Raw genomic sequence first — 23,544 nt, forward strand, 5'->3', positions numbered from 1 at the left:
GAGCAATTAGTAACCATGGCACTCTCCCCTCTGTCCTGTGCTCAGAACACCGTCCGCCATGGGTCTCCCGTCTTAAGTTCAAAGTTCAAACCCTTCCTATAACAGCTTGGCCGGAAACTCCTGCTCCTGGTCCCATGGAGGTGGTGAGCCCAGGGCCCTGGCCCCGCTGGTTACCTGCTGCAGAAGCCCTGACCCTGTGTGTTTCATGTCTTTCCCTTTCATGGACCCTGTCGCGACCCTACAGGGCCCCCATGCCAAGGACCACCAACACCACACATTTTTCATTCATAAACGTGTCGATGCCATTGGGCCTTGAAAATGGGGCAGCCTTCCTTGGGGATTCCACTGCCAGCTCTGAGGACAGCAACCCCCATACTAGCTCTGCAGTGGACCTCCCCCATCTGCCCCTCTGCTCTGCACACCCCCATTCTGGCAAGCACCACTTCTCTCCTACCCTGCTCCGAGGCTCAGCCATGGGATCCCGTCAGGGAAAAAGGCCCGGTTCCTGAGCCCAGGGCCTGGGGAGCCGCAGGCCTGGGTGCTGCACCCGGCCCGACGCGGAGCACTCACAGTGTGGCTGGCGCTCCTGGCTGAGCACTTGAATGTCCATGGGCGAGTAGAGGGCGCTCAAGATCTCTTTCCTCTTCTCCCCCGTCCTCTTGTTGCAGGCGTGGATGGAGCGGGTCTGCCAGTCCGTCCAGTACAGCGTCTCCCCAGACAGCGTCAGGGCAAAGGGGTGCGTCAGGCTGCCCTCCACCACCTTCTGCCTGTGGGGAGTGGTGAAGAGGAACCGTCAGTGCCCTGCACAACCCCCAGGACGAGTTTCCCCAAGGCCCAAGCACGAATCCAGCTTGGAGGGCCTTCTGTCCTGCTGCTGGTCCATTTACACTGGACAAAAGCAGCCAGGAAGGAGTAGAGCCAACCCAGGGAGAACGTCCCAGGAGCCGTGCCCCCATGGACATCTCCCTGAAACCTCTCCCAAGGTGTGCGGGGCCCCTTTCAAACACAGCAACAACAGGGGACCCCCACCCCCAGGTAACGTACAAAGGGCAGCAGGGCCTGCAGATCCACCTCTTCCCTGACCAACCTGTTACGAGTGCTGTGACTCCTGGCAAAGTGGGACACAGAGATGAACAACTCAGGTAAGGGGCCAGAAGGCAGCCCCACCTGGGGACAAAACGCCGGTCCATGCACTCCTCCCCGCCCCAACACAAACGGGACTGAATGTTTATTTTTCTAATGCCCATAATTTACATTTTCTGAGTCAACTGAACTTGGCTTCGACATAAGAAAAAGCTTTACTTTTCTGCGTACTTAGTGCCAGCAAACGAGAACTCGTTTTTAAAGAGACTACGGACACCACAAGGAGACAGTGATGGTTCAGCGGTAGGATCCTCACCTTCTATGTGGGAGCCCCAGGTTCGATCCCCGGCCAGTGTACCTCATATGTACTTCTGTCAGAGGAGGCTTGTGTGTTGTTAGGATGCTGAACAGGTTTCAGCGGAACTTCCAGACTAAGACAGGGAGGCTCGTGTGTTATGAGGATGCTGAACGGGTTTCAGCAAAGCTTCCAGACTAAGACAAACTAGGAAGAAAGGCTTGGCGATCTGCTTCAGAAAATCAGCCAGTGAAAAGCGTATGGATCAGAACGGTCTGAGCCGCCACCGACCATGGGAGTGGGACAGGATCAGGCAGCATTCTGTTCCTTTGTACCAGAGGTTGTCAGGAGTCGGGGCTGACTTGATGGCGACTAACACCACCGTGTGCTGGTCACAGGGTCTGACTAGTTGCTTCATGCCCCCCTCCCCCATTATGGGCCTCCTAAGGGTGGGGGCTGCAGCCGGTGTCCGGCCCCTAGTACGGCACCTGGCAGAGAGCAAGCGCTCAGATGCGTGTTGCTGAATACATGAGAACCATCAGCACGTGCTCTTTCCTGAGCCTGTGTTGTCTCTTTTCTGTTTATTTTGGTTTGGGTTTTTTGTTTTCTTTTGCTGATGTCAGAGAGGCCAGAGGTTGGCATTTCTCGGGCTCTCGCTCCTCCCACACCCCACCGCGGTCAGAGACTCCTGGGGACCCTAGTGCCGGCCCTTGGCTCACCCATGCCCGGCCTCCCAGGCCCCGCGGTACGCAGGACGCCCACCACTCTGTGCAGCTCCACACGGCCCCACGCCCCTGTCCTGTGTACCATGGTACCCAGGAGCCCCCCGAACATACCAGGCACTGCCCCGTGCTTTCCTGTACTGCCGCATTTGACCCCTGAACACCCCTCTGAGGAAGGACAAGCTCAGCCCCGTTCACATGCAATCCCTGAGGTTCAGAGCGGTGAGGCCGCCCAGCCCCGTCACAGTTCAAGGGGCTCCCAAGCTCACCTGCTTCACCATGACCACTCTTACATCGGGACAGCCCTGGGCACGTCCACAGGGCACGGTGGCACCCAGTCAGAGGAAGCCAGGCTGAGCAGATGGAAGCGGGCCGGACTCTGGAGCCCTGGCTGCTGTGTGGCCTCTAGTGCTTTATCATCACAGGGGACCAGGACAGGAGACACTTCACAGGGTTGGTGTGGGCGTTCGGTGGACTAAATATTGAATGTCCCTGGCAATCAGTAAGTGCTACAGAAGGATTAGTCACCCGCAGGCTGTCACCACCAACATCGCTGTCACCACCACCATCGCCACCATCACCGTCACCGCCGTTACTGTCATCACCATCGCTGTCACCACCACCATCGCTGTCACCACCACCATCGCTGTCACCACCACCATCGCTGTCACCACCACCGTCGCCGCCATCACCGTCACCGCCGTTACTGTCACCACCATCGCTGTCACCACCACCATCGCCACCATCACTGTCACCGCCGTTACTGTCACCGCCATCACTGTCACCACCACCATCGCCACCATCACTGTCACCGCCATCACTGTCACCACCAACGTCGCTGTCACCACCACCATCGCCACCATCACCGTCACCGCCGTTACTGTCACCACCATCGCTGTCACCACCACCATCGCTGTCACCACCACCATCGCCGCCATCACTGTCACCACCATCGCTGTCACCACCACCATCGCTGTCACCACCACCATCGCTGTCACCACCACCATCGCCACCATCACCGTCACCGCCGTTACTGTCACCACCATCGCTGTCACCACCACCATTGCTGTCACCACCACCATCGCTGTCACCACCACCATCGCCACCATCACTGTCACCACCATCGCTGTCACCACCACCATCGCTGTCACCACCATCGCCATCACCGTCACCGCCGTTACTGTCACCACCATCGCTGTCACCACCACCATCGCTGTCACCACCACCATCGCCGCCATCACTGTCACCACCATCGCTGTCACCACCACCATCGCTGTCACCACCACCATCGCCACCATCACCGTCACCGCCGTTACTGTTACCACCATCGCTGTCACCACCACCATCGCTGTCACCACCACCATCGCCGCCATCACTGTCACCACCATCGCTGTCACCACCACCATCGCCACCATCACCGTCACCGCCATTGCTGTCACCACCATCGCTGTCACCACCACCATCGCTACCATCACTGTCACCGCCATCACTGTCACCACCACCATCGCTGTCACCACCGTCGCTGTCACCACCACCATCACCACCACCACCGTCACTGCCATCACTGTCACCACCATCACTGTCACCACCACCATCGCTGTCACTGCCGTTACTGTCACCGCCATCGCTGTCACCACCACCATCGCTGTCACCACCACCATCGCCACCATCACTGTCACCGCCATCGCTGTCACCACCATCGCTGTCACCACCACCATCGCTGTCACCACGACCATCGCCGCCATCACTGTCACCGCCATCGCTGTCACCACCATCGCTGTCACCACCACCATCGCTGTCACCACCACCATCGCCACCATCACTGTCACCGCCATCGCTGTCACCACCATCGCTGTCACCACCACCATCGCTGTCACCACGACCATCGCCGCCATCACTGTCACCGCCGTTACTGTCACCGCCATCACTGTCACCACCACCATCGCTGTCACCACCACCATCGCCACCATCACTGTCACCGCCATCACTGTCACCACCATCGCTGTCACCACCACCATCGCCACCATCACCGTCACCGCCATTACTGTCACCACCATCGCTGTCACCACCACCATCGCTGTCACCACCATCGCCACCATCACTGTCACCGCCATCACTGTCACCACCACCATCGCTGTCACCACCGTCGCTGTCACCACCACCATCACCACCACCACCGTCACTGCCATCACTGTCACCACCATCACTGTCACCACCACCGTCGCTGTCACTGCCGTTACTGTCACCGCCATCGCTGTCACCACCACCATCGCTGTCACCACCACCATCGCTGTCACCACCACCATCGCCACCATCACTGTCACCGCCATCACTGTCACCACCATCGCTGTCACCACCATCGCTGTCACCACCACCATCGCTGTCACCACGACCATCGCCGCCATCACTGTCACCGCCGTTACTGTCACCGCCATCACTGTCACCACCACCATCGCTGTCACCACGACCATCGCCGCCATCACTGTCACCGCCGTTACTGTCACTGCCATCACTGTCACCGCCATCGCTGTCACCACCACCATCGCTGTCACCACCACCATCGCTGTCACCACCACCATCGCCACCATCACCGTCACCACCGTTACTGTCACCACCATCGCTGTCACCACCACCATCGCCACCATCACCGTCACCGCCATCACTGTAACCGCCATCACTGTCACCGCCATCGCTGTCACCACCACCATCGCTGTCACCACCACCATCGCCACCATCACCGTCACCGCCGTTACTGTCACCGCCATCACTGTCACCACCATCGCTGTCACCACCACCATCGCTGTCACCACCACCATCGCCACCATCACCATCACCGCCGTTACTGTCACCACCATCGCTGTCACCACCACCATCGCCACCATCACTGTCACCGCCATCACTGTCACCGCCACCATCGCCGTCACCACCACCGTCGCCACCATCACTGTCACCGCCATCACTGTCACCACCATCGCTGTCACCACCATCGCTGTCACCACCACCATCGCCACCATCACCGTCACCGCCGTTACTGTCACCGCCATCACTGTCACCACCATCGCTGTCACCACCACCATCGCTGTCACCACCACCATCGCCACCATCACCATCACTGCCGTTACTGTCACCACCATCGCTGCCACCACCACCATCGCCACCATCACCGTCACCGCCATCACTGTCACCACCATCGCTGTCACCACCACCATCGCTGTCACCACCACCATCGCCACCATCACTGTCACCGCCATCACTGTCACCGCCATCGCTGTCACCACCACCATCGCTGTCACCACCACCATCGCTGTCACCACCACCATCGCCACCATCACTGTCACCGCCGTTACTGTCACCACCATCGCTGTCACCACCACCATCGCCACCATCACTGTCACCGCCATCACTGTCACTGCCATCGCTGTCACCACCACCATCGCCACCATCACTGTCACCGCCATCACTGTCACCGCCATCGCTGTCACCACCACCATCGCCACCATCACTGTCACCGCCATCGCTGTCACCACCACCATCGCCACCATCACTGTCACCGCCATCGCTGTCACCACCACCATCGCCACCATCACTGTCACCGCCATCACTGTCACCACCACCATCATCACTGTCACCACCACCACAATTGCTGTCACCACCATCATCGCTGTCACCATCACCATCAACACCACCACCACCACTATCACCACCATTACCACCATCATTATCACCATCGTCACCACTACCGCCATCGTCACCATCAACACCATCATCACACTATAACTAGCACCCCTATCACCCCCACTGTCCCCTGCCACAACCCTTGGTCAGGGCCTACAGCCTTTCTAGTCCATAATCCACCCTTCATAACTTTCAGGGCCACTCAGCTCCCCAAGAACCACAATACCCCTAGATAGCCCTACTTTCCAAATCTCAAACCAGGTGCCTGACCCAGTCAGCCTGTGCTAACAGGGACAATGGGACAGAACGCTTCAAACCGGCCCGGGATGCACGGCTCGGCCATAAGGAGAGGTCCATGTGGTAAGGAACCGAGGTCCTCTGCCAACAGCCATGAGGATGAGCTTGGAAGCAAGTCCTCCGGCCTCAGTTGAGCCTTCAGATGGTGCAGCCCCAGCCAACGCCTGACTGCAGCCTCAGGACAGACCCGGAGCCAGAGCCCCCAGCTAAGCCACTTCCAATTCCTGACCCCCGAAGACCGTTCACTGTTCCAGACTGCCCAGTTTGGGGGTATTTTGAACACAGCAAAGATAATTCACACACAAAGCCTGGATAAAATGGGGCAAACCTGCCGACATGGTCATCCATTCAAGTGAGTATCAGCCATTCGCTTTCCCTATGCAGTCCCACCACACACAGGGGTGATCGGATGGTGTCCTCCCACCTAGGCCAGGAGTTCTGCCAGCACAGCTCTGCCCCCTGTGAGCATCCCCAGGATCTGCCATGAGCCACGAATAAACTGGCTCTCACCTGCCCACGGATGGGACATTTCCACAACTAATATGAGTCAGAATCGACTCGACGGCACTGGGTTTTTTTACTGGGTAAAGGGTAATGAGGTAGGGAGGCTCCGATCTCCCAGATGGACATTAAGCTGACCTGACATCTCTAAAAGCAGTTACCCAACACGGAAAAAATCCTTTATATTCATTCATTCAACTCATTTGTTGAGCACCTACTACGTGCAAGGCCCTCTGGCGAGCCTGGGCAGTGCAGCAACAAGCAAGACAGACGCCACCTCGACCTGAGATGCTATGTGCTGGAAATGGTGGCTTGCCGCAGGGACCTTGGGCTTGAGATCCACAATCCTCATCTGCAATTCTGAAATCTAAAAACCTCCAAAACTTGAAAAAGCTTTTGTTACTCATTTGGTGGTAAAAGCTGACCTGTGTGGATGTGAGGCTGCTTAGTCTTTTCTATCCCACTTAGAATGACCACTACCACCTGTGTGTCAGTCTGTCGCACTGGGGTGGCTTGTGTACTGCTGTGACGCTGGGAGCTATGCCACCAGCATTCCAAGTACCAGCTGGGTCAGCCATGGTCGACAGGTGTCAGCATAGCTTCTAGGCTAAGACAGACTAGGAAGAAAGGCCTGGTGACCTGCCTCTGAAAATTAGCCCCTGAAAACCCTACGGATCACAACAGAACACTGCCCCACTGGCTTGCTTCGCACACGTCTTCACGTTCAATCACTGGAGAAGGACATATGCTTGGTGAAGCAGAGGGCCAGCACGGCAAGGGGACCCTCAATGCGATGGACTGGCACAACAGCACAGTGATGGACTCATACGTGAGGATGACAAAGGACCGGCACATTAAGGTCGCCATGAGTCGGGGTCTATCTATCGATCTAGAAGGACTAGTCATACGCTTTGCTACAGAAATACTCAGACGTTAGGCTGCAGCTGCTGCCCCACACCACACCTGGGGTGTGGTGTGAGATGTGGGATGTACACTGTGTTCCCACAGGTCTGCGTTCAGAAAAGTTCTGAATTCCAGAGCACATCAGGCCACAGGGCTTCAGAGAAGGGACTGTGGGCCTGTATGAAGGAGGATCACCTGGGAACACCAGATCAGACTGACTGAAGCCCTGGCGATGTCTGGGGTGCAGAGAAGCTGGGGGCAGGGAAGGGCCCGCCAGGGCAAAAACTCACCGGAACGAGCCGTCCAGGTTGGCACGGTGGATGAAGCTGAGCTTGGCGTCGGCCCAGTACAGCTTCTGCTCTTCCAGATCGATGGTCAGCCCGTTGGGCCAGTAAATGTCCGAGTCCACAATAATTTTCCGGGTGCTGCCGTCCATGCCCGCCCGCTCGATGCGGGGCGTCTCACCCCAGTCCGTCCAGTACATGTACCTGGAAAGGAAGGCAGGGGCAAGGGCAAGAGAAGTTCACAGGTTGGCTTTCTGGTTTGTTTTCTGCTCACCCAAAAGCAGGCTTGACACAGAGCTGATGAGTTGGCCGTGAGACCTCACCCAGCAGAGAGAACCAAGTTTAGTGGGATATCACTTCAGATTTTCTTCCTAGACACTTAGTAATATATTAATTTTTAAACAAAGTTGGGCAATCAAAATAGACTGTTTCCAAACTGAAGCCACTCCCAAAGTCCACCTTTCAGCCATAGATTAGACAAGCCTATCAAACAAACAATAACTTAAGTTCAATCAAGTAGATGAGACCAAATGGACAACACTGCCTGAAAGCGAAGACAAGAAGGCAGGAAGGGACAGGAAGACTGGACAAATGACACGGGGAACCCAGGGCAGGAAGGGGGCGAGTGCTGCCACAGTGCGAGTATCGCAAACAATCTCACAAAACAATCTGTGTATCAATTTTTGAATGAGAAACTCATTTGCTCTGTAAACTTTCACCTAAATAAAATTAAAGACAAAAATAGACTGCAACTTGTGTTCACTTAGCAATACGTTCTAGACACTGTCATGGATTGAATTATGTCCCCCCAAAATGTATGTCGACTTGGTTAGGCCGTGATTCCCAGTATTCTGAGGTTGTCCTCCATTTTGTGCTTGTAATTTTATGTGAAAGAGGATGAGGGTGGGATTGTAACAGCACCCTTACCCAGGTCACATCCCAGATCCAATGTAAAGGGAGTTTCCCTGGGGTGTGGCTCATACCACCTTTTATCTCACAAGAGATAAAAGAAAAGGGAAGCAATCAGAGAGGGGGGACCTCACAGCACCAAGAAAGCAGCCCTGGGAGCAGAGGACAACCTTTGGACCTGAGGTTCCTGTACTGAGATGCTCCCAGACCAAGGGAAGACTGATGACAAGGACCTTCCTCCAGAGCTGACAGACAGAGAAAAGCCTTCCCCTGGAGCTGATGCCCTGAATTCAGACCTCTAGCTGACTGGACTGTGAGAAAATAAACTTCTTTTTGTTAACGCCATCCACTTGTGGTATTTCTGTTATAGCAGCACTAGATGGCCAAGACAGACACCTTCCCTTTTTCACCAATATAAATCTTGCTCGTTCTTTTAACTATTTAAATAGGCTCTGTTTTTTAGAGCAGTTCTGGGTGTACAGAAAAAAAAATCCAGAAAGTACAGAGTTCTCATATATGCCACCTCCCCTGCAGACAGGTTTTTCTATTATTCACATCTTGCATTCGTGTGGTATATGCATTAAAATTGATGAGCTGAACTTGGTATATTACTGTTAACTAAACCCTATAGTCATATAGGGTCAGTATAGTTTTGCTAAGGAGGCCTGGTGGCACAGTGGTTAAGCACTCAGCTGCTAATCAAAGGTCGACGGTTTGAACCCACCAGCCTCTCCGCAGGACAAAGGTGTGGCAGCCTGTTTCTGTAAAGATTACAACCTTGGAAACCCTGCGGGGCAGTTCTACTCTGTCCTATGGGGTCGCCATGAGTTGGAATTGACTCTACAGCACACAGTTTACGTGAGGGTTCCCTCTTGGTGCTGCACGGTCCTATGGGATTGACAAACGCAGGGTGTCACATGTCCACCCTTGCAGTATCATGCAGGATAGCTTCAGCGCCGTGAAAATGCCCTGTGCTCCACCTGTTTGTCCCTCCCCTGAGCCCCTGGCAGCCACTGAGCTTTTACTGTGTCCACAGTTTTGCCGCTCTTCCCTGCTCTTGCAATCGCGGCATAGGGTAAAGTACCATACGCTGCATTGTAATCAATTTAAACAGCTCCCTGTGCTTCCTGGGGTTGTTTCCAATCGTTTGCCACTACGAAACTGCTGCGAATGAAACTCTAAAAGGCAACTAAAAACACAAAGGTAGGACATACATGGAAATGACAGGAAATAACGACAGCAGTTAGTAACAACTGTTGTGGGGGTTTGTTTTTACTTATGCAGGTTCTCAAGATTTTAATAAGGAACATGGCTCCCACATCCTAAAGGCAGACAGCCCAGAGCAGCCCAGGCATCTGGGAGGCAGGTTCCAGGGTCAGGTAAGTGGGCCAAGCCCTGGGCTATGTGGCTGGAAGCTGGACAGGCCTGCAGGGACAGAAGAGTAACCATGCCAGCCTGGAGGACTGAAGTCCCAGGTTCTCGTTCCAGCTTGCCCCAAGGGGCAGCAGACCTGCTTTCCCTTCTCTGCAGAAAAGGGGGGCAGTACCTGCTCTACCTCAAAGGGCCTCCACTCCTCTCTTCCACAACCTCACTACGTCCCGTGGGAACTCAAGGGACAGGCCAAGCAGGAATGCCTATTCCCATTAGACAGAAGGGGAAACAGGCTCAGAAAGGCTGACCTGCCCAGGCCATTGCACCTTGTGGCGTCTTGGGAGCAGAACTTGGCCAGCATGTGATGCTCACCTTTGCCAGGACGAAGGGTGTTGGTGAGCTTCTCCTGACAGCCCAGGGCCCACAGGCGCTGCCACAGCTCAGCAAAGGCCCTCGCGCAGCAGGCTCGGTGGCCGCCTGCCTTCCCCTGAACCTTCCCACCCCCAGGTATCGGAAGGACAAATCCCCCAGTGAGCCGACATGCCGTCCCCAATTGCTCCCTGCGCCAGCAGAAAAGGCTGGAAAACGGGAAGGCTCAGGGACCTCCGCGTGGAGCATAACTCAAATTCCTTCCCCCAGTTTCATAACAGAGGCCCCGGCTTCCTTAAATGGGGAGGCTGTGAGCTGGCCGTGAGCAGGGGCCGCTGGCGCAGCCATGCTCTCTCGCACAGAGCCTGACCCTCGGCCCAGCTGAATTCCACGCAGGAAACCAACTTCCGAAGAAAAGTGCTGTCGCACAGGCTTTCTGCAGAGGGCTGGCTGAGGGCAGCTGCGGTTCTGTGTTATTTTAAGGAAGGGACATTTTGCATTTTAAAGAGAGGGTTGGGTTTCACCCAGCTTTAACTGAAGCACCAGGAGCAACTGCAGCCCTGGCCTGGCTGCACTGGGCTGCGTCTCCCACCAGTGCCGGGCCAGCTACTCAGGGCCAGGGGTCCTCCCCAAAGCCAGCCCTACCCACCACGTGGGCACTCTGGTTCTAGGAACGACGGAGCCTCCCTGCACCCAGCCTGCACTCAAGCACTCTGCTGCCCACGCTGCTGACACTGCACCCGGCGGGGCCACGGGGACATGAGCCTCCTCTGGGCAGGGGGCCCAAGGTCATTCACACGCTGCGTAGACATTCCCACCGAACCCCTTCTTCCTAACATGGGCTGGGGCAGGTGTTTTCTTGTCTGAAGAGGGACCCCAGTAGGAGAAAGAATCATACAGGGGCACAAGGGGCTCCAGAGGAGCTGGAGGAAGACGGGGCCCCTCCCTGCATGCCCGTGCCTGCGGCTAGGAAGGAAGACAGAAATCCTCTCTCCACTGTCCCCACTCCTGGGCTCGGGGTTTATACTAGTGCCACAGGGCCACCATTCAATTTAGTGCTCAGCATGAATGGGGGTGCAACACACACACACACATGCATACGTGCACACACATACCTGCCCGCACACACACATACATACACACTTCTATGATCAACTTGGGGTCCTCCACTCCTGGGCAACACAGCGCCTCAGGGGACAGGGTAAGACCTTCAAACCACAATCACACTCATGGTTAAATTTGGGGACCAGCATCCCGTGTAACCACCTCCACTCAATGTGACGAGTGGGAGATCACACACGGTGCTGTCCACTCCCTCATCTGTCAGACGTGTTACTGGGGTGGGGAAGTGCGGGGGAGGCTGCGGCTCCCTAATCCCACCCAGGGCAGCGAAACTCAAGTCAGCTTTGCCCCAGGGGTGCGGTCTCCGGGGAAAACTGAGAAGCAAAAGCGGAAAAGAGCTATTTCAAATGTTTAATAAGAAAAACCCCAAACCAAAGCCACTGCCATGGAGTCAATTCCAACTCAGAGTGGTCCCAAAGGACAGAGTAGAACTGCCCCATAGAGTTTTCTGGGCTGAAATCTTTACAGGGGCAGATTGCCAGGTCTTTTCTCCTGCAGAGCTGCTGGTGGGTTCAAACTGCCAACTTTTCGGCTCCCAGTTGAGCACTTAATCACTGTACCACCAGGGCTCCTTTTAATAAGAAAAGTGGGGGCCGAACAGAAACTGTGCAGCTCCCAGTGATGGTGCGCCAAGCTCTTCTGCGTGAAAGGTGGCGAGGAAGGAAAAGAAAACTGGGTGCAGACAAAGTGGATTTTGGATGGTGGTGGGGGCATTTTTATTATAATAACCCATTGCCATAGAGTCGATTCTGACTCATAGTGACCCTATAAGCCAGAGTAGAACTGCCCTATAGGGTTTCCAAGGAATGGCTGGTGGATTAGAACTGCAGACCTTTTGGTTAACAGCCAAGCTCTTAACCACTGTACCACCAGGGCTCCATTATAATAACACTTAACACTTATTGTAGCCTTCATCCACGCAGAGACTGTCCGGGTATTTTCTGCACGATGTGCTACATCATCACACCCTCTTGTGGTCGGTACTCTCCTCTCCTCTCGAGACAAGGACACGGGCACAGAGCAGCGTCACGCCTTCCCTGCCTCTCTTCTTTCTCTCCCACCCACATGCAAAGTGTCCACGATTCTATTTGATTCTGCCTTCAAAACAGACCTGAATCTGACCACCTCTCACCCTAGCCTGCCACCTCCCTGGGTCAAGCCACCACTCTCTATGGCCAGGATCACAGGCAGAGCCACCCAACGGCTTCCCCTCCACCCACCCGACCCCCCACCAAAATCTACTTCCATTAAGCAGCCAAGGGGTCGCCTTAAAGCAGGAGTCAAACCTGGTGACTCCTCCGCTGCACCTCATTTCACCACGCCCCACCTCCTCACCCCTTCAACCTGCTACAGCCACTCAAACAGGCTAGCTGCAGGGCCCTTTGCAGATGCTATTGCCTCTGCCTGGAATGTTCTCCCCCAGAGCCACACAGCTCTCACCCTCCTCTGTCACCAGGAGGCTGTCCCAGGCTCCTGGCCTACAATCGGAGAGCCCTGCGCCCTGCTTCCCACACGCATTCTCCTCTGTGGCACATGGCACCCTGGGATACGGGATCCACTGACCTGCTAATTCATTCGCCCCTCCAGATGCCACAAGGGCCACGAGAGCAGAGACACAGCTGCGCCGCCAGCATCTACAGGAGAACTGGTGTGCAGTACCTGTTGCTGCTGAGTCTATTCTGACTCACAGCCTCCCTCATAAGCCACCCTTGTGGGGTGCCCAGGGCCTTCCAGGGCCAAGGTGAGCTCAGCTAGACCAGGGGGCAGAGGGTACCACAAGGCACTTCTGGAGCAGACCAGAGAGACGATCTGCTTATTCTCATTTCCCCTAGTGCATTCTGATTCCAGACAGGGAGCTTCACTAGTTCTACCAGGAGCGCTGGTGGCGCAGTGGTTAAGAGCTCAGCTGCTAACCAAAAGGTCTGCAGTTCAAATCCACCAGCTGCTCCTTGGAAATCCTATGAAGCAGTTCTACTCTGTCTTATAGTGTCACTGTGAGTCGGAGTGGACTCGGTGGCAACAGGTTTGGTTTTTGTTTTTTTGTTTACCCATCTCCTGCCTATACACTTAGAAAACGCATGTCAACGTGTGATGTGAATTCCATCAGAATAAAAAAAGAAAGAAAAACTGGGTGTGCAAATTTCCACCTGCAGGAGAGCCATACTTCCTTGGGACGCCCATCTCACACACACACACACGCAAGCACGCATGCAAGATGGCCAACACCTCAAACCCAGAAGGCCACCTCAGGTGCCTCAGACGTGCTGGCAAGTTTGAGAAAGAAGCATATTGCCAACAGCAACTCGAAAGATTAGAAAGGAAGCTTAGGGGGCTGCAAGTTTCTGCTCGTGGGGGAGGAATAACTCAGAAATGGAGGGTGAGAATGGCTGCACGGCTCAAAGCAGGTCTTTGGTCATTGCACTGTACACGCAGAAACCGTTGCCTTGGTCTGTGTCCTGATGTGTCTATTCTCAGCAACAACACAATAAATTAAATTTTAAAAGAAGAAGCATGGCTACTGAAGGAAAAGAATTCTCAACAACAAATTTGGAAAGGTGAGTTCACCTTAAGATTGCTGTGTTTTCTCTGAAAAATGAACGTGGGTTCAACTAAATTCAAAAGGGGAACCATGACCTCCCAGGCCTCCCCCAGGGGACCCACGACAGAGGGTCTGGACTCACCCGTGGGCAGGGTCCAGGGCGATGGCCCGAGGCTGGTCCAGGTCCTGCCAGAAGAGCACCTTTCGGGATGTCCCGTTGAGGTTGGCCACCTCGATGCGGTTGGTCTCCGAGTCCGTCCAGTACAGCTTCTTGCCGACCCAGTCGCAGGCCAGGCCGTCAGGGGAGACCAGGCCCGAGATGATGACATTCTGCACGGCAGCGCCTGTCTGGTTCAGGAACGTCTGCTTGATGGCTTCCTCGCTCACATCCGTCCAGTACACGGCTCCTTTGGAGAACTGGAAGTCCACAGCGGCTGCATCCTCCAGCCCGCTGACCACGATGGTGGACTCCAGCTTGACGCCACCAGCATCCACCAGCCGCACGTCCCGGCGGTTGGCAAACAGCAGGAGCGGTGAGGCTGTGGGGGCAGAGGGCACCGTTAGGACCGCGGCCCAGGCCACGCCTAGCGCCTCCCGCCCTTTCCTCCACTCCCCGAAGCATTGCCAGGGCGCCGGCCCCCACAGGTCAGTCACGCCCACCACACTCGGAGGGCCCCCTCCACAGGGCAGATCCTCTGATTGTTACTAAAACCACAGTGGCTACACTTATTATAACTGACACAGGCGCAGTCCCTCCCAGACGAGCACAGGGGCTCTCTCTGCCCAGAGGCCGTGGAGGAGGCGGCTGGGCCTCAGGTGGCAGTAGGAGCCCACTCTGCTCTGCAGGGACTTCACATCACCTCCCCTTCATCAGCCCAATTACAGTCATGGGTCAGGCCACCACAGTGGAAACAGGGAGGGCAGCCCTGCCCATGCTGCTCAGCACAGGCCAGGCCAAGGGGCCGAGTTTCAAGAGGTGTATCGGAGCCACCGGCTGGAAACAGCTTCAGGATTCCCCTATGATTCCTGACCACTGTTGAGTTCAGAGGAGCCCTGGTGGCACGGTGTTTAAGCCCTTGGCTTCTAACCGGAAGGTCAGCAGTTTGAACCCACCAGCAGCTCTGCAGGAGAAAGATCTGGCAGTCTGCTTCCATAAAGATCACAGCCTTGGAAACCCTATGGGACAGTTCTACTCTGTCCTATAGGGTCATTAGAGTCAGGATCGACTCAATGGCAATAGCTTTTTTTTTGGGTGGGGTTCTAAGCTCAGGCCCCTCACCCACCTCTGCATTCCACCTTTCCCCCATCCTGACTCTAGGCACCCCCACAATGAACGGTCTTAAAGGCTCACTCTGGAATGTTCCTCCTCAGCTCAAACACCTTCAATAGCTCCCAGTGCCATGCAGAACAGGGTCAGGTGCCCTGCCCCTCATCTTGCCCACTCTCCTCTCCACCCCCCCCCAACCCTGCACAGCAGGCCCTACAGCTAGGCTGCTTCCCCTCTCCCACCCTGAACGCCACAGTCCCCTCAGCTTCACCTCAGTTGCACAGGGTCTTGTTCCCTCAATGCGTCAAATGAAAGCCCAGGGGGGCCTTAAGAGCATCACCCCACCAGGTGCCCTCAGACCTCAGCCCAGGAGGGTCCAGTAGGCCCTCCCAAGTCTGGAGGCCCCTCAACAGCCTGGACAAAGCAGCAAGGCCAGAGCAGCGCTGTCCCACCTTGATGATGGGGGCCCTGTGTCTGTGCTGCCTGAACAGAAGCCACAGGCCACCAGGGGCTACTGAGCCCCTGAAAAGTGCCCAGTGTGGCTGAGGAACTGAAGGCTTAATTCCACTTAACTGCAATTAATTTATATTTAATATCTACTTATGGTAGCAGGACGCTTGGGTACTAAAACCTAAATGTTGGTGGTTCGAACCTACCCAGCAACACTGTGTAGGAAAGTCCTGGCGATCCGCTCTCATAAAGATTACAGGCAGGAAAACCCCGTAGAGCAGCTCTGTTCTGTAACACGTGGGGTCGCTATGAGTCAAAATCAACTCGACAGCAATGGGTTTGGTTTTTTGGCACGGTAATAGCTACCTACTGGGCCCCCAGGGAACCTGCCCTCCTGACCCAGTGGAGCCTTCGGCTCCTGGGGAGAGGGGTTCACCTACCCACGGTCCCCATCTGCTGCTGGCGGCAAGGTGGGGCTGGCCACTAGCACCCCAGAAAACCGTCTCAGCACTTGGCTCTGCTCTGCTCTCACTGCTCATGGAAGCTGCAGGTCATGGGTGGCTCCTGTGCAGGTGGGGGCCCAGCCTATCCCACACCCCTACCACCAAGATGCGCCTTTGGAAACAGAAATCAAAACGAATTCAACCCAAGCACCCAAAACTCCGTAACTGAATTCTACATTCAGCTCAGTTGGTTTCCTTCCAGCAAGGGAAGGGTTTGTAGACTTCACGCAACCACCGGGGAGAATCCGGCGGCCAGGACACAGGGGCCGAGACCCCCAGGGGGATGCAGGTGGCCCCTTGGCAGTAGGGGGCGGTGCCTGTGAGGGTTCCCCTCATGAACGTCTATGCCACCCCCATCATCACCATCATCACCCTATCAGGGCTACTATCCTTTGTAAGAAGGGGAGCTGTTACAAAAATCAAATAACAGCATTGAGACAGGACGCAGAGCGGGGGTTGCAGGGGCTAGGGACACGGAGGGTGGGGACTGGCTGCTAATGGACAGGGGTGATGAAGGCTAGATGGTAGTGATGTCTGCACAGTACTGAGAATCCACCAAACGCCACAAAACACACACTTTAAAATGGCTAAAATGGTCAAACTTTGTATTTTGTCTTTCTCAATTTTAAAAATTCCATTTAAAAAACAAATCAAATAATGGGATGTTACCACACTGCAGCTGGGCTGGGCATCTTACAACAAGGAGATGCCACAGCAAGAGTCAGTCCCAAAGCTCGCCCCTCCCTACCCCAAGGCAGGTCCAGGGAGTAGTAAGGAATGTTGGGTGTCACGAGGCTGAGAGCTCTTTGCAGGCCACACCCGCACACGACCCGTCCGGTCCCACAAGCTCTCAGCCGCACACACTCGTCATTATCCCCATCTTACAGAAGGAGGACAGGCTCAGGGAAGAGGTCCTGGGGGCACTAACGGCCCCAGTGCTTGGAACGCATCTACTTGGGTCCAGTGTTTTGCCCACAACTGCATTCCGTGGGCAAAAATCACCACTTTTCTGTGAGTGTACACATGAATGAGAAGGTGGCTGGTGTTTTAAAACTCCCCGCTGCCCTCTTCCCCCAGCTCCTGGTAAGCTTTGGTCTCATTCGCCTATTTCGTCCAAGTGGAATCAGCATTTGCCCTTTAGTGTCTGACTTACTTCACTCAGCATGATGTTTTCAGGGTCCACCCGTGTCACAGCGTGTATCAGGACTTCATTTCTCTCTGTGGCTGAGTAATATTCTGCTGCTTGGGTGGACCGCGTCGTGTCTGTCCACTCCTCTACTGATGGGCACTTAAGTTGTTTCCATCTTTCAGCTATTCTGAATAGTGTTGCTATGAACACTGGTACACAGGTACCATTTCAATCTCTCAGCTATGTAACCAGGAGTGGAATTGCTGGGTCATACCATAGTTCTGGAAACCCCAGGGGCATAGTGGTTAAGAGCTCAGCTGCTAACCAAAAGGTTGGCAGTTCAAATCCACCAGGCGCTCCTTGGAAACTCTATGGGGCAGTTCACTCTGTCCTATAGAGTTGCTATGAGTTGGAATCGACTCGATGGCAATGGATTTTTTATGGTAGTTCTGGAGCCCTGATGCCACACTGGTTTAGGAGCTCAGTTGCTAACCAAAAGGTGGGCAGTTCAAATCCACTAGCTGCTCCTTGGAAACCCTATGGGACAGTTCTACTCTGCCCTACCTGGTTGCTATGAGTCGGAATCAACTCAAGGCAAGGGGTGGAGATGGTAGTTCTATGTTTAACTTTTCAATAAAAAGTTTTTGAAAATTAAAAATAGAACCTTCCCTGTTCCCCTTGCTAACAGGCCATACGCCCAGCTGCTCAAAAGAATCCTGCGTAACGAATAGTGGATCCCAGTGGACCCTGCACTCCAGGGGGCCCACCTGCTCCCCCTCTTCTAAGAATGCCCACCCGGGGCCCAGGGCTAGCACATAGTAGCTGCTAAGTGCTAAGTGCTGGTTGAGCTGTCTGCATTTTACCCAGCCCACCCAGCCTGGAAGTCACTCCCACCTTCCAGACGGTAGTGGCCTCTGCCCCGTTAGAGGGGAGAAGGAGGGAGGGCTACCCAGAGAACTGTCGGGGTTCCCGCCACCAGGCTGGCGGCATTGGAAGGGGTGTGGCAAGAGGTGGCAGGGGGAGGTGGTGATTGTGTCCAGGGTGCCGGATCAGGGACGGTACAGAGCCCATCAGCATGAGAGGCAGAAGGACCAGAGAGCATCTGTGAAGGTGTGGGGGGGGTGCTCAGAGAGGAGGGCTGTGTGTAGGGTCCCGAGGTCATGCCAGCACTGCAGCAGAGACACCCCACCATCACCTGTGGGCGGCTTTGAGCTGCCATTCAGCAGCGCCCTGACCCTGGGGCCACCGTGCGGGGATTACCAACAATCCCGTTTCCCTATGAGGCTTACTGTGCCCTGGCATCCAAGGCCCTGCAGCAAGGCCCTGGCTTGTCCCCACTCATCCAGCGAAGGCAGGCAGGATCCTGCCCAGGTATACTGAGTCCAAACCCCATACTGTAGTTCTGAGCCTTGTGGGGTCACAAAGGCCTTTGAATAGGAGCCCTGTGGCACAGCGGTTAATCACTCAGCTGCTAACCTGAAGGTCGGAGGTTCAAACCCACAAGCTGCTCCTCAGGAGAAAGATGTGGCAGTCTGCTTCCATAAAGATTTTAGCCTTGCAAACTCTATGGGGCAGTTCTACTCTGTCCTGGAGGGTTGCTATGAGTTGAAATCGACTCAACGGCAAAGGATTAAAGGCCTCTGAGGACGTGATTTCCTCCCCAGAAACACACACACACAGTGCTGTTTCTAAGGTCCCATGAAGTGCCCCTACCAGGTGGGCCCAGATTCAGCCTGAGACCCCTTACTAAAACAAGTAGGGGGCAAGACTGCTGGCAAGTGCTTTCTATTCTAAATTAGCTCCTCTGGGAAATGGTGAGAGGGACTGTCGGGAGGTAGCAAGCTCCCCATCGCCACAGGTATTCAAGCAAAGGTGGTGGTTGCAGGTGAGAGAGCGGACTAATTAGGTATGAGTGTCACTGACCTAGTCCCTGGGTGGTACAAACGGTTAGCACGCTCAGCCACTAACCAAAAGGCTGGAGGTTCCATTCCACCTAGAAGCACCTCAGAAGAAAGGCCTGGCAATCTCCTGAAAAATCAGGCACTGAAAACCCTATGAAGCACAGGTCTGAGATACGTGGGGTCGCCAGGAATCAAAGTCGACTTGATGGCAAGTGGAAAACTGGACTCACTGGCCTAGTGACTCTGAGGCTGGGAGGGTTCTGTGAACCAGGGGCCTCCCATCGGCCAGGGGGAAGGCACCCTGAGCCAGAGCCCAGTAGGCCCTCCCCACAGCAGTGACAGGTTACAGAGGGGGCCTGGCCAGGGAGGCCTGCCTGGGCCAGGAGGCCAGGAGCGGGCACAGCTCCGGGAAGCTGCCCAAGGCACAAAAACCCCACGCTCTCTGGCTCTCTTCTTTCCCCACAAACTGGAAAGACGGCATTTTCAGCCTGGTTTACTCCGCGGCAGTTCAGGTGCACCCTTCAAAGGCCGGAGTTGGGGGGGGCGGTGCTTTTTAATTTCCTGTGCTTTTCCCAAACCAAGACTTGGGTAAGCCAGCAGCCTGGAGCGCCATGGGGACGGCGGGCAGGTTTCCGACGGATGGACAGACAGGCAGGAGCAGCCAGGGCGGGCACTCTTCCCAGGAGGAGCTGCCCCTGCTGCCAAGCCTCCAGAAACAACCACATGCTTCATTCCTGAGTTTCCAGACAGACCCACATCAACCCTCCCGCACCTGGGGAACTGGCTTCCCCCAGAGGACCCGGCGGTGGCCCTGGGGCTGCACCAGGGGGGCCGCCTCTGCCTGGGTGGCTCCCTCGCCCTGCCTCAGCTGGTACAGGCGGCACCTACTCCCCACAGTATGGCCCCATGGCAGCCACAGTGTAACCCCCAATGGCCCATCCTCAGGGCCCCCCACCCTCTCCAAAGGATGAAGGAAGCTGGGGGCTGGAGGAGAGGCCAGCCCTGTTAGGGGCTGCATGAGGAAGCAGGGCCAGATTGGGAGAAGAGGAAAGAGCAGAGAAGAGAGATGAAGAAGGGTGTCCGGAAAAGGCATCAAGAGCAGTCTGCTGCGGAGTTTCTGTTTGGGGTGGTGAAAAACCTTGGAAATGGGTAGTGGTAACGGCTGCTCAACACGTGGAACGCAATTAATATCACCAAACTACACACATAAAAGTGGCTGAAGTGACAAATGTTTTGTTAGACATATTTCACCATAATTAAAAAAAAAAAAGTCTCCTTTGCCATGAGACCAGAAGACTTGAATGGTGCCCTGCTACCATTACTGAGCATGTTGACCAAAGATTCCATAGAAGAACCCTGATCAAAAGGGGGAAAATGCAGAACAGAATTTCAAATTCTCATGGAGTCCAGGCTTTTTGGAGTCGTAGAAGCTGGATGAACCCCTGAAACTATTGCCCTAAAATAATCTCTAAATCTTAAACCGAAAATATCCCCTGAAGTCTTCTTAAAACCAAACATAGTTTAGCTTAACTAGTAAAGAAAACGTCTGCCTTGACCATTACGCTCTTTTAAAGACTATCTATATGGGATCAAACTGACGACAGCAACTTGAATGATTAGACAATGTCTTAGTCACTAGCGCTGCTGTAACAGAAATACCACAAGTGGGTGGCTTTAACAAAGAGAAGTTAATTCTCTCACAGTCCAGTAGGCTAGAAATCTGAATTCAGGGCGCCAACTCCAAGAGAAGGCTTTCTCTCTCTGTCGGCTCTGGAGGAAGGTCCTTGTCATCAGTCTTTCCTTGGTCTGGGGGCATCTTAGCACAGGATCCTCTGCTCCTGGCACGGCTTTCTTGGTGATATGAGGTACCCCATCTCTCTGCTTGCTTCTCTCTTTCATATCTCAAAAGAGACTGGCTTAAGACACTATGTAATCTTGCAGACCTCATCAATATAACTGCCGCGCTAATCCATCTCATTACATCATAGCGATAGGATTTACAATATACAGGAAAATCACATAAAATGGTGGACCATCACACAATACTGAGAATCATGGCTCAGCTAAGTTGATAGATATTTTGGGGGGATACAATTCAATCCATGACAGGTAGGAACCTTAGGGAGCAGCGAGTTGATGTTAATGGAGGAGGAACAACTCAGAAAAGGAAGGTGAGAACACCCGGACAACTCGAACAAGGTAATCAATTGTCACCGAACTGTACGTGTAGAAACTATTGATTGGTCTATGTTTTGCCGTGTATGTTCTTAACAATAACAATAAAACAAATAAAATTTTTTTAAAAAAAAGAATAACATAAAAGAGGAGCTAAGCAGAATAAGAAGTACAGGGAGGAGACCAGGAGAGGGCCCACCAGGCCTGTGCATCAGTGAGGGGTTGACATTCAACAGACCTTACTGAGCATCCACCACCCGCCCAACACGGCCCTGAGCGCTGGGACTCAGGCCTGAGCGAAGACCCACCCTGGTGGTCCTGTACCCCAGTGGGGAAAACAGGTGCCGAGCACTGAGCATAGTCCACAGAGAATTCTGTGTACGCTGGAGCATCAGTGCTGGGAGAACAGGGCAGCGTAAGGGGATGGGAGTACGGCTGTGATGTTCAAAACGCTGGCAGGGCAGACCCACGACAAGGTGACACAGGGCAGAGACCTGAAGGGGTCAGGCCCGGGCCGTGCACACACAGACGGAAGGGCAACAGTGAACGAACAGCATGTGCAAAGGTCCCGTGGGGGAAGCACACAGCAGCAGAGGGCACGAGGGGGTGGCGGACGCTGGTCCTGTGCACTCCTTCCACGCCAGGCAACTCCCTGCAGGTCAGAAGTCACACCCTGGGTATTCTCCAGGTAAGGAGACTGCGGCTCGTGGAAAGGTGCATTGGTCTGCCCCAGGTCACTGCACCCAGGTCGTGGCCTTCAGCTCCTCAGCCTGCGCTCCTGGGCAGCGAGAGGCAGAAATCCCGGGAAGAAACAATGTGACATGATCTGAAGAGGAGGGCAGCAGAGTAGCAGCAGGTGGTCACTTAGGTGCTGGGCTGGTGGGGGGATGCCAGGGCCCTCCCCCAAGCTGCAGCAAACAGCTCAGGCTGCACACTGGAGCCTCCCCCTAGCCCTGGTGGTGCAAACTGAAGCACTGTGGGGTTGCTACGAATCAGAATCGACTCAACAGCACCTAACAACAACAACATGCCCCCATAAGGCCAGTCCTGTACCCCATGTTGTATGTTATGGTGGCATACTTATTAAGAAGCCCTGGTGTGCAATGACTAAACACTCACCTGCTAACAGAAGGGTTGAGGTTTGAACCCACCCAGCAACTCTGCAGGAGAAAAGACCTGGCAATCTGCTCCCATAAAAATTACAGCCCAGAAAACCCTATGGGGTAGTTCTACTCTGTCACATGGGGTCGATTTGAGTTGGAATCGACTCGACAGCACCTAACAACAACAACTAGCCTGCGGATGGTGGGAAGGCTGAGAGCAGGAGCTGCTGGGGCCCAGCCACCACCACGTTCCAGGACCCCTGCAAGGTCACCACAAAAAACAAACAGACTGTCATTTGCTGGCCGCCGACACGGGAACAGCCCTTTCGGAAAACACTGTGGCCATCAGTATTAAGAACCGTAAACATATTTAAACTTCTCACCCAGGGATGGCTCTCGCAGGAACATATCCCAAGAAACATCCAAAGGAAGCAAAGGGTCTGTCATAAAATCTGCTGCGGTTGTATTCCTAACAGCAAAAAATTTAAAATAAAATATGTCCAATGTCAGGGATAATCCAACCGCAGTATACTCAATAGCACGGTCGTATCCATTAAAGTAATGAATGAGAAAATAACGGTAGTAACGTGGGAAAATGGTTAAGATACCATGTTAAGTCAAAAAGCAAAACAGAACTAAAAAAACAGACAATGTAACTATAAACCTCGCAGTGACAAGAAAGTATTAGATGGGGACAGACAGGGGCCTGGTCAAAGGAAAGGGGGCCCTGCTGGGTTGATGAGTTTGTGGGTGGGTAAACTTTTTTTTTTTTTAATGTTTTAACCCAGAATTCCATTTCTGTTGCTATGAAGCTAATTGGGTAATTTTTTTTTTTTCAGGACCATGTCTCAAAGGCACACAGACTGGTCAGCCACCGAGTGTGAGCCTGGAGCCAGGTCAGGGTGACTGTTCAGAGCACGGGCTCTGGGGCCAGCAGCCCAGGCCA

General features: G+C 54.4%; 2 protein-coding genes across 2 annotated transcripts in view; both read right to left on the minus strand.

Moving 5' to 3' along the window:
• The window catches only part of LRP5 (LDL receptor related protein 5), a 90,612-nt gene extending 76,000 nt beyond the window's left edge, over window positions 1-14,612 (minus strand). Inside the window, exons 1-3 of the mRNA XM_064287647.1 lie at window positions 14,213-14,612; window positions 7,767-7,964; window positions 571-767 (exon numbers count right to left, since the gene is read on the minus strand). Coding sequence (XP_064143717.1) covers window positions 571-767; window positions 7,767-7,960 — 391 coding nt within the window. The 5' untranslated portion in view covers window positions 7,961-7,964; window positions 14,213-14,612. The remainder of the gene's footprint in view (window positions 1-570; window positions 768-7,766; window positions 7,965-14,212) is intronic.
• The window catches only part of LOC135231780 (basic proline-rich protein-like), a gene marked incomplete at its 5' end in the record, with an annotated part of 20,871 nt that continues 7,396 nt past the window's right edge, over window positions 10,070-23,544 (minus strand). The window contains 6 exons of the mRNA XM_064288950.1: window positions 10,070-10,094; window positions 10,367-10,600; window positions 14,213-14,609; window positions 17,039-17,170; window positions 18,369-18,399; window positions 20,093-20,332. Of these exons, the coding sequence (XP_064145020.1) occupies window positions 10,070-10,094; window positions 10,367-10,600; window positions 14,213-14,609; window positions 17,039-17,170; window positions 18,369-18,399; window positions 20,093-20,332 (1,059 nt within the window). The remainder of the gene's footprint in view (window positions 10,095-10,366; window positions 10,601-14,212; window positions 14,610-17,038; window positions 17,171-18,368; window positions 18,400-20,092; window positions 20,333-23,544) is intronic.

Source organism: Loxodonta africana, chromosome 7 (assembly GCF_030014295.1).
Source record: "Loxodonta africana isolate mLoxAfr1 chromosome 7, mLoxAfr1.hap2, whole genome shotgun sequence".
NCBI classification, from domain to species: domain Eukaryota; kingdom Metazoa; phylum Chordata; class Mammalia; order Proboscidea; family Elephantidae; genus Loxodonta; species Loxodonta africana.